This window comes from Hydractinia symbiolongicarpus, chromosome 1, assembly GCF_029227915.1.
Source record: "Hydractinia symbiolongicarpus strain clone_291-10 chromosome 1, HSymV2.1, whole genome shotgun sequence".
Classification (NCBI taxonomy): domain Eukaryota; kingdom Metazoa; phylum Cnidaria; class Hydrozoa; order Anthoathecata; family Hydractiniidae; genus Hydractinia; species Hydractinia symbiolongicarpus.
The window spans coordinates 15,293,786-15,305,185 of record NC_079875.1 but is presented as its reverse complement, the minus strand read 5'-3'; the positions used below and the strand labels follow the sequence as shown (position 1 = coordinate 15,305,185).

At 31.5% G+C, this 11,400-nt stretch overlaps 2 protein-coding genes across 3 annotated transcripts in view; both read right to left on the bottom strand.

Annotated features, from left to right (window-relative positions):
• Positions 1-11,400, bottom strand: part of LOC130642132 (chromatin assembly factor 1 subunit A-B-like) — a 100,990-nt gene that overhangs the window by 79,286 nt on the left and 10,304 nt on the right. The gene's annotated exons all lie outside the window — the stretch shown is intronic.
• On the bottom strand, positions 21-11,381 carry LOC130642155 (FERM domain-containing protein 3-like). 2 transcript variants are annotated; one of them, XM_057449250.1, is made up of 14 exons: positions 11,357-11,381; positions 7,681-7,785; positions 6,007-6,049; positions 5,790-5,871; positions 4,663-4,707; positions 4,507-4,559; positions 3,437-3,510; positions 2,961-3,095; positions 2,787-2,875; positions 2,587-2,650; positions 2,359-2,447; positions 1,741-1,824; positions 1,395-1,466; positions 21-755 (listed from the first exon to the last, which is right to left on the bottom strand). In XM_057449250.1, exons 3-14 carry the CDS (start codon positions 6,020-6,022, stop codon positions 164-166), a joined length of 1,395 nt encoding a protein of 464 aa, XP_057305233.1. In that variant the 5' UTR covers positions 6,023-6,049; positions 7,681-7,785; positions 11,357-11,381; the 3' UTR covers positions 21-163. The 2 variants fall into 2 exon arrangements, with proteins under 2 accessions (XP_057305233.1, XP_057305227.1); XM_057449244.1 differs by lacking the exon at positions 11,357-11,381 and adding an exon at positions 9,853-10,068.

Genomic DNA, 11,400 nt, shown 5'->3' with positions numbered 1-11,400 from the left:
TAAAAACTATTATGTATGTTAAACTTCTCTAGAATATTAATCTTAAAACAGCAAGTTGTTTGAAAATAACGAGCATTTCTTTTGCCCCAAAATAAATATTGACATTCTTAAAGAACATTTCATCTGGTCACCATATACTTTATTTAGAAAACTCATATAATAGTTATGAACTTCTGAATTTCAATTGAAGTACAATAGCAACTGGGATTATTGCAACGGCTAGAAGTAACAGCAAAATGAACGGATTCTTATATAAGTCTGTGAATGTTGTTGTGGCTATTATAGACGGTTGGGGCTGTGGTCTTTGTTGATCAGGTTCTCTTACTGTGCTATTAACCATTGTGCTATTTGGTGTTGTGCTACTGGCCGGTGTGTTAATTGCTGTGCCATTCACGGGAGGCTCATCGAAGTTTTCAACATTTATGCTGGGTGGCGGCGGTGGTTGTGGTGTACTTGCTACAGGTGGTAAATTGTTCATTTCTAAAGAACTAGATGTTGATACATCATCTAGCATCATTGAATCGCGACATGACTCAGGGTCTCTGGGAAAATCTCTAGTTTCGAACTCAGCAAGATCATCTTCTTGCTCAGGATTTTGATCAGAGAAAGTAGATTGTGTTTGCGAATCTAATGGTACTCCATTCTCCTCTGGTCTGTTCTCACTGTTTTGTTTAGACGAGTACGGTTGTGGTATTTTCTCAAGGTTAGACATGGATAAACAGTTCTTCTGAATAGATGCTCTTAAGCTTGATTTTCTAAAAAACAAAACAATAACTTATGCTTGTTAAATGCATGCAGATTAGGGCACAAATTTTGAAAAAATATTCAGTAAAAGCACATATTTTGTATGTACAGTAAATCATCAAGAACACCTGCTTTATTTTAATTTGTGTTTTACTGGACATTACATTATTAACTTTTGTTATGTATTATATAATTAGTAAATGCAATCGCACGTTTACGAGTGCAATTAAAAAATAATCGAACAAGCTTTTTTTTTGTTTTTAATTTACTGAATCCGTGAAGACGAGGATAAATTTAAAAAGCAAAAAAATTACGAGTTCCATTATTTAAACATTCGATTACGAGCTAATCACATAACGAACTATTTTTGTAAGAGTAGCACAGGGTATCAATTTCAATGTTTTGATTTTTTTATTACCCAATTTATAATTAGTTTGATTCATTGTAAAGATATGTCTTTTTTACTTATCATAAAACGCGAGAAAATAAATATTTAAATTATCGGTGCTCCTTAAAGAGTGCAGTTAAGATCCTAGAGTGCAATTAAGAAATAATTGCAGTCCACACAGTGCAATTATGATATAATTTGCACTGTAGAAGAAGCGCCAAACAAGAAAAAAAATAGGTCATCGTGTGATTAAATGTTTTACCTTTCAAAAGCAACAGGAGTGGAGCGGTTGTATTGTTCAGTACTCCTTCTCAAATCATGTTCTGTTTTTCCACTAAAACAAAAAAGATTGGCGTCAAAATAATTACAAATATTGATATTACGCAAAGTCACAAATTATTCATCTGGACGTTTATTAACTAAAGTGTGTCAGTCTTAGAATTTCTGGTCAGTTTCAAGAACTTAAAAGCCAAATAAAGTCTTGATAAACCGTAATCAAAACATTCACTGCTGGGAAAGTTTCATAAAAACAAAGTATAATGTGCTCTTAAGGTATTTTTTTGGCAAACACGATGAAAATATATTTTTTAGAAAACAAACATAATTACCTAAACTTGTATTTACTTCTCCTGAAAATATTTTGAGGCGATAATGCTGATCGTTTTGGAACTTGTGCTTTGATTGGTTCCTCACTAAGAAAAACAAACAAAAAAAAGGTTTTCCAAAAAAATATAGTAGATACATCATGTACTGAGATATTCTTTGGAGGTGAAACTCAATAAAGCAAGCTACAAATGATTTGCGTGCAAACTTTCTTTGCGCAGGTGCCTATACTATGTAAATTTATATTCCGCTAGCGTAATGCTGTCATGCTCTCTGTCAATGCTTAAATTTATACAGCTAGCAGGTCACCACAAAACTGGAACTTATATCAAGATGCTTATACACAACCTAGCCATATTCCAATTGCTGGTTACGCTTGCCTGTTATGATCAGTGTTTGATTGGCTTGAACCAATCTTAGTTTCACATTTATTCTTGCTTAGTTAAATGTGTCAAATTTATAACATAAAATTACCAAAGTCACATCATGCAACACTTTCCGTTAACTTAATCATTTTGGGTTAAAAAACTTATATCAGATTGATAAACTTACCTTTTGATCCGTAACATCAAAACTAAGTTCTGGCTACAATTTAAAAAAACGTTTTCGTGTTAACAACTCACCTATAAAATGACATGTGTTCAACTGCACACTTCCATAAATGTTTACATGATGGTGTATCGTTTAATCGAAATGCATAATTTGTCTTTTTCTGGAAACAGGGCAAGACAACAAAATTAAATTTGCAAAGCAAAAGGGAGTAGAAAGAGTATCACTTGACTTTTGAAAAATAATTTTAACATCATTGGTTGAAGAATATAAGAATCATTAGTTGAAGAATATATACTCACCTTTTTAGATATTGTTTGAACATAAAATATTTTATTATCATAGGAGACTTTATTTACATCAGACCTGAAACAGAAAAGTTGCATAATCAACTCATACGTTTTTTTAAACAGTAATATTTGAAACAGCCAGTTGACACTCCGCTTTAATGGAGTAGCTTAGCTACTTTGCTTTTGACATACATTAGTCAGTAAGTTTTTACCAGATAAATCCTGAAACTCGTCTTGCTTCTCTAATGATTTGTATTCCTTGTGGTGTTAAGCCTAGATATAATGGCAGATCATCCTGGTCCTAGTAAAGAAAGGTATGTATGTTAGTGTAACCAAGAATAGTAATTCTGTAAACACATATTTTTGAATAATAAACATTTAAAAACCTTGCAAGGGTGGGGGTCAACACCATAAAGATCTTGACTACGGGCAAGATTTAGAAATCGATTTTCTGCTGTTGCTGGGTTATAACCAGAAAGAGTTTTGTGATATTCCATGATCTTCTCTTCAAGCTTTTCATTCTAGGGATAAACATTACCATAATAAGAGTTTAAAAATGTTTAGAATCGTTCTGTCAGTGAGAAAACAACAGGAAAGCCAATGAAATACAACAGTGTTGTTTTGATTAGATTTATATTTGGTAACCATTAATAAGAAAACAATGGAAATGGCACATTTCAAAATAACAACTAGCAACATTTTAAAAATTCTTTTGACCTTTTTCATGTTATTTCTTTATTCAACAAAGCTTTTTCAAAAAATAAAAGGACTTCTCAAAGATTTGTATCCATGAAATATGTTTTAAGGAAATCCAAATCTTATAGTATTTAGTTGAAATAAATTTTCTATAACACCGATGTACCTGTCTTGGAAGCAGTTTCATGTTACTTAAATAGGATTGACCATGTTCTTCTTCACTGTAGTCACCTATCTCCGCTATAAACAAGAAAAAAATGTTTTCAGAAATCCAGTCTTTCTTATACTTTAAAGATTACGCCATGAACAAACTAAAGAGTTGACGAATCGCTGACATATGTATCCATGTACATACAAAATTTGTTGAAATTCATATTTCTCCGCTCTTTAGACAAGAAAATTATTTTGAGTCCATAATGTATATATATTGTTTATTTTTTCAACATGTATGTCGTGGTTTAAAAAGTGCACCAAAATGGCTTATTTAATTATATGTTACAATTATATATTGCATGACATCAAACGTACCTAAATTTAAAAAATATCCATTATATTTTACATTTTCAACCAAAGCCATTGCAACTCACACAACAAAGGAAAATTTTGTCAAGAAATGGAGAAGTACACAGAGTTCCATATTTGTGTATATTGCCATTATCAAATAAGTAATACATAAAAATATGTGCACAGATATATACACAGAAAAAAATGGCGACACTTGCACAATATTTGCTGGTTGATTATATAATATATTCCAAGGTAAGTTTTTTACATGTTACTGTTAATGTGTTAAGACTTATTCAAATGACAAGGCTGATAGTGTGTATCATACCAAAATCAGCTGATCTGACTGAAAAAGTATGATATGTGACAAATTCAGGTGGGAAACAAAAGAATAATTATCCTGCAAACAAATAATTAAAACCAAAATAATGTGTTATGTTGAGAACGATACATGGTACTTCCAAAAATGATGAAGATGTGATGAACAATGGATAAGTTGTTATGTTACTGTATGTGAATAAATTAATTTTTTTTTAGGACAAAGGGGTCATTCTTTTGTTTTGTTTTGTGTCTAGGGTAACCATTTTTAAAAAGTTAGTTGTTAAATTTATTTCAGAAAATCAAATTGAGTCGTTTTCATCACGTGATGTAAACAAAGTAAACCTTTGGTGTTATTTCTGGCAAAATCAATACACTTTTTTTGAAAATTTTTGGCGAAAATCATTTTCTTACCTTGTACAACATGAGCAGCTAAATCAGTGATATTGTTGAATGGACAAAGTAGCCTAAAAGGTTTTTTAAAAAATTGTTGACCTAGTTATTATTATTTATTCTGATTAAAAAATATAATCAAGATAAAGTTTACATTTAAATTTCTTAATTCCCTACCTGCCATGAAGGATATCTCTTTTCAGTTGAAGATACAAGTAATATCTAAAAACACAAAAGAAGTTTAACCAATATTTTTAAAGCACTTGACACATCTTTTATGTATCGAAATAGCAAAAATCAGCATAAGCGCAGCTACAGTGACATTATCAAAAAACTTGTTTTTCTTTTACAAAATATTTTCATTACAATTGAGCACTTGTGTACGCTACATAGGTGTTAACATGCACAGCATTTTTTCAACTCTGACATCGCATGTCTCCACCCCCCTTCCTGCTTTTTTGCTAAAAATAAATAAGTCAATGGATACCTGTAAATATTAAAGAATGCCCAAGCTATCTCTGTATGGAAATGGAAAATTTAAGGCCATTTTAGATGGTCAAAACTACACAGTTAAAAATATAGTTTCATACCACCTCTTCTTCTATGTGAGAAAAACATGAGGTGGGGTTGGGGTTACAAACTTATGTTGTAATTAAAACTTTTAATGGACTTTTCATGGTTACTGGTAAAACCCTTTGTATAAATTGTTATTTCTTGCTTTGGTGTTTACAAACAGGATATATTTATAGATGTAAATTAACAATGCTTTTTAATTATTCATAAACTATATATGTTACTTATCAACATTTTCATTAAGATTTAATTTTCAAACTGGCCTTTGTTTAATTTAAAACTTAAGATGTACTATTATCTCTCTTCCAAAGCTTTTTATATTAAGAAACAATCCACCTTTTATCCAAAAATAAAATGTTTTAAACTTTCCTTGAAAAAATTTATTTGCTTTTGCAAATAGCACCTGTTCTGAAATTAAACTTCCAAGTTTCAAAAATAGCAAATAAAATATCTTCTTAAAAAACATAATCAAACTAAATACACCCATTTTTTTTCTTTTGGGGAAGGGAAATTTTGAAATATCAACCTCCTGGATTGGGTAAAAAGTACCCTCTACCTAAGTCTCACTAATATTAACCATAACTGACAAAAAAATTGTTTTGGGGAAGGGCATTGCCACCGGTGTTCTGTTCCGTTATGACTCTGATATGATCTTTATATTTTTTAAAAACTTTTTATGTTTTGCAACTTCAAAAAGTAAACAAAAAAATAATCAATAATAGGAAAAGTACCTTGTGATTTCCTCTCTTAATTTGGTTGGGTCGGTTGGATAAAATTTTACACGAAAGAAGAACATATATGGCTGTCTGCATTCTAAAACAGAAAATTGAGACTCATTAAAAAGACCAAACTAAATCAAGAAATTATAACCACTCACATTAATATATATTATTTTAAGTTTTAAATACAAATAATAATATTGAAGCATTTCGAGATTAATATATTTACCTTTTAACTGCTTCATTACTTCCTTACTTCCATCTAACCAGTGCTGAAAGTACAAACTATATATATCATTTTGAGATTATCCAAGGGCCATTTTTTTAAAAAAAATCCAAGTAGACCAAACCAACAAACATCTGTAAGGAATAACTTCTCGTTGATTTTTTTGGAGAATTTCTCATAGTGGGTTACAAAGTGTGAGGGGAATTTAAATTAACCAAAATGATAAAAGAAATCTTGTTTGTTTTGTTGTTTTTAGAGGACCATTCAGTGTGCAAAAAGACAGAATCCAAAAAAGTCAACTAAATAACTAGACTGGAGAACTTTTAGAGAAATGAATGTAGTGAAAATTGTGAACATTTGATAAAATAAAACCTTGTTAAATAACAATATTTTTGGGGTCATTTGCCAAATTAAACCTATATCAAATTAAGAATTTGTCAATTTGGTCCAGTGGATCTCGAGTAATGAACATAATATCTATTGTGTTTAATGGCTCTTTTTCTTAGCAAACTAAATTGTCAGAAAAACTAACAACTTTTTTATCAATATTCAAATTATTCCATTCCAAATTTAGCAAAATTTTTAATTAACAAATTTCATTTATGAAGAATTCTTTTTTCATGGTGTTGACGGTTCCAGGGAATATAATAACGACTATATAGTGATAATCATAACATCAAGCAACCTTTTTTTATAGATTTGCAAGCTATTTAATCGACAAATATGCAAAGAACGTTGTCTTCATTGCTTTTCGCAGAATTAGGTATACAATTTATGCGTCAGCCATATTGCGCTATTATCAATATCTGCAGAGAAGTTAGCGATAATCATAGCTTAGCATTGTTTAGCAATAATTCTATGTTTTTATCTAATTATTGCTAAAAAGATATTGATAATTATAGTTTGTTAACAAATTCCTCGAATCGTCAAATATATTATTATGGTAATTTGGATTTGTTAGTAAATGGGGGTTGGAATCAAATGGCCAGACATGGTTCCAAATTTTTGCTTTTTTATGCATATTCTTTATAAGAGTAAATTTTATTTAGGGAAAAGATAAAAAATTTCCACCACAGACATTTTAATATTGTAAGTTAATAAACCAGATTGTAAATTAGGATTCCTTAATTCAACTTTTAGTTACTTTAAGTGGTCATAATGTGACATTTAGAAAAGCAGAAAAGATAATCCACATAGAAGCTTGTGGTGTCTATCTTAGAGTTCAAAATAAATCAGAATGACTGACCCAAATGGATATAAAGCAAAAGTTAGACACATCCAAAATTAAATAATTTAATTTTTTTGTTCCAAGTATCCACATTTTTGTTTTATAAGCTTTATAAGAAAGTATAAAAAACAACAAATAATAAAGTGTAAAAATATTACATGAAATTAAATTTTCTATTTTAGGGTACTGCTTAGAACAAATGTGGATTTATAGTCTGTAGAAACTAAGAATAGTTTAAATTCATTGTGAATTAAAAATGGATAATGAAATTAAATTTCCCAAAACAGGTTTCAGAATCATCCTGTATCCACAAACACTTAATTCCGTAAAATCAAAAAAATTGTATTTTTTATCTAACAAGATTGGAATTTTAGCTAATGAAGATCATTTACATTTTTAAGAAGCAAAGTAAACAAAGGATAAGTAACCATAACAACAAATAAACATACCCGTTGTTTATTGTTATCAACATATCTAAGACCAAAATAATCCTTTTCAAGTAAGTCAAGCTCGTTAGAAATATAATCCAACAAAGCAGAACCTTTGGTTTCTTTCTAAAATACAAATGTACAAATTAATACAAATTATAAATGCATCCTAAATTAATCACATTTACTTAGACCCTTTATTTTCATGGGGATGTGAAGTCTCCACATATAGTCCTATTGAACTTCAACAAATGTTGTTCTGAAAACATAAATTCAAATAATTAAAGACCCTGTATCTAGCAATAGAATAAATTTAGCTTTAAGAGAGATTTTTATCATCATTTTGATAGTATAGCTTTTTTAAAATTTTTCTAGTTACAGACAAAATTGTTTACATTATTATACCTAAATTCTGAAGGGTTACAATATTGTTTTTAATATTTCCAGTACTTTTATCCTTACAAATGAATGAGTCTTGTCAATTTCTTATTCCGAATAAATGACTACTTACTTACCTACTTACTTTTGTGCATCTTTTAGCATTAATTAAAGGTAAAGCTAGAAAATTTATTTGTACATTAAGTATTGCAGTGGCTAATCCAAAATATGTTTAAATTATTAAAGTGTGTTTACGCGAAATTAATCTAATCCAACCAAGTTTACTATTTGGGAAATTCCGTTTTTGTGGAAAAAACTACAACGTTAGACAACTTTCAATGTTTACCTTTGACCGGATTCTTGCCAAAGTGCAAGAAAAATTGAAAAAACCAGCAGGCAATAAATGCAGATCTTTATTAAAGAATATCAAATTATGGCAAAAAACTTTTATCTGTGGTTAGTAGCATTGTTCCACTGATAATGTTCTAAATCTGGACTAAACGCAAACTATATTTTAATTTCAAGAGCAAAAGTTATCACCACCATGATTTATACCATGACCTTCTAGACCTGTTTAAATATTTGCATTTCCTGTGGTAAGACCTTTTGCCTCTAACAACTGTGTGGCAGGCAAAGGGATGAGGGTGCTAATAAGCCGCAAACGCCTCCATATATAAGGCCGAGTTCGGGTGAGTTTTCAAATAAAATTGGCGGTTGTCCCTCCCAAATTGTCCGAACCTGCTTGGAGCATTCCCGAAATGCAATTTATTGTAACATACCATTCGGGCGACAGTTGGAAATAGGCGCTTAAAGAGAAAGGAGAATAAAGTTTATATCTAAGAAATTTATCAAGTAAATCTTATCAAAAACCATCAAAAACAGTTCTTTTAAGAACTTCGCTACCACATAATAAGTTTATTTTAATTTTTATAGTTTTTTGAATCATTGGTGGCGAATCTTTGATTATTTTTCTTTTTTTTCTGGGCATTGTTCAGGTCTATACGGGTTTTTTCAGACAAATACTTGAATTTTTTTCAAAACGCCAAACTCGCCAGGAAATCCCTGCACTTTTTATGGCGTATGCGGCTTATCGGTACCCTAGATAGATGTGCATATTTTACATGGCTAGCCTCACAAATATCGAGGGATATACCCTGTCTATTATTTCCAGGAGGGGCCATGGCGTAGATGGAGAGTCCTAGAGTATTTAATGCTCATTTTGAGCTACGCAGACCCAATTAGAGCCCGCGCTCTACTAGACAACTCCCGGCAACATCCAACGGCCCACACAGTGTGCCATCTTCCCAATTTCCCTCACATGGCTTGGGTTAACCCGGGGCTATGGTAACATTCACTCGCCCATGTTGAATCGCTGTCAAGAGGAATCGAACCCCGGTCTCTCGCACAGAGTACGAGAGCTATAACCACTAATCTACGGCGCCACCCTAGTAAAAAGATGCTGGAGCTTGCTGAATAAAGGTTTTTTTCAGCTCATTTCTTTTTACAGAAACATTGTTAGGCTTTAAACTATTATTGAGTGTAGAGGGATAAAATCTGATTGACATATATTTATATAAAGTCTGAATGATACCTTTGTGTGAAGAAACAGACTGGAAAGGTTCCACTTCACAGCGCCCGCATCTTTTTGCCTACCACGCATTTGTCAAAAACAAAAGGGCTTACTGCAAAAAATGTAAACATATAAAAAGGTCTACATTCCTGGTAAAAATCATACACAACATGATTCATAGTGAGGCATGTTTTATAAACTAACAGGGAAAAGTTTATTAAGTTCTTTTAATTTAGATAGCTAACCTTGAATTCAAATGACATTTCAACATCATCTAGTAAGCGAATTTTGCATGCATAAGCCTCTGTGAGGTTTGTTTTGCTGCTTCTCATTTTGAAAAATATATCTAGATAGGCACCTTCCGCTCGCTTCCCTGTTTAGTTTAGTGTTTACTTTTTAGATGTAATTTGTTTTGAACAGCTCATCCTCCATCTTTAATCGAACAACGAAACATTCATAAATCACCAGACCGGAAAACCACGGGAAGTACAACGAGATCGTTACGATTTCGTGTACTGTGATTTTCCGTTTAAAGAAATTTTTTAGGCGATTTTTATGTGATTTTCTGACAAAATTAATCGTAGGAAGATGATACTGTGGTTACCTTTTGAGAAGTATGATATACATAGATATTATGGTAGATTAGAGGGATTAAAATAACCGCAATGTCTTGTTTCAAAAATAAACTATAAAAAAAAAAAAAAAAAATTCATAATCATCGCTAAGCTCAGTGTCAAATCAAAGCATGATTTAGGAATAAGATCTATCGAATCTCTGGTTAGACGAAAACACCGTTGTGCCACAAAAATAGTTTATTTATGTTTAATTTTGGGAAAACTCTTGACCCAGGGCTATTTTTCTTTTTCTGACAATCTCGAACAGTACAGTTGACACACTGATGACAGATGTTTGTTGGAAACATTTCTAGTTAAAAATTAAAAAGCTAGAATATATGTGTTAAAGACTGTAGTTTTTTAATCTGTAGTATCAAAATATCGCTGTGATATTTCAGTAATTTAACAGCCTAGAGGCCAAGAGACTCTGAGGACGAGGATGCTTTAACTTGTTCTATGATGGGATTACCAAGTCTTGCTATTATGTCATTTGTTTGTTCTAGGGAAACATATGTCCATTTCTTTACTAAAGCTGAAACCTTTTATATACCATTATATCCAGAGATATAGATATATTTCAGTCCTGTTTCAAGCATTATAATAAAATCTTAGGACTATTTTAAAGAGGTTCTTCCGAAATTTGCTAGTATAACTTGTTTTGAGGTGTCAGGGTAAAATACAACCTCGATCCCAGGACATGTTGTCTCTTTTTGCATATTAGACGGCAAGACGAACATAAGACGACAAAAAGCCCTGGGAACGAGATTGGGTAAAATAGAATCGATCTAGTGTGGCTTACTATTTTATTTTTACGATTCGAGAGAACATATTGTAAATAAGTTATACTTAACTTAACAAAGATTTTGGTTCTTCTTAGGAAATACGAAATATAGAGAGATTTCTCAATAAAAGTATGCCCAGTTTTCGGACTGTTAAGGGTGAATTTCCACTCAAAAGCACAACGAATCCAACCTCATCCCCAGGCCTTTTTTCTCAGCGGCGCTGCGCCTATTAATAGGTCTGACGAAAAAGTACGTTCAGCCGTCCGATATGCAAAAAGAGGCAACAGGTCCTGGAACATAGGTTGCAACGGATCATAGCGGAACAAGAAGAATACTTAAATATTATTGCCTACCTGCTAATTATTCTATTGTTGGTTCTTTTAAATTTTGACCGTTC

What these genes read in the sequence shown, in the direction of transcription:
- LOC130642155 (XM_057449244.1), bottom strand. Translation starts at nt 9,939, where the DNA reads ATGAGAAGCAGCAAAACAAACCTCACAGAGGCTTATGCATGCAAAATT. An exon ending in TTGACCCCCACCCTTGCAAG is followed by an intron (nt 2,876 to 2,960) that starts GTTTTTAAATGT and finishes TTTCTTTACTAG; the next exon opens with GACCAGGATGATCTGCCATT. An exon ending in TTCAAACAATATCTAAAAAG is followed by an intron (nt 2,448 to 2,586) that starts GTGAGTATATAT and finishes CCCTGTTTCCAG; the next exon opens with AAAAAGACAAATTATGCATT.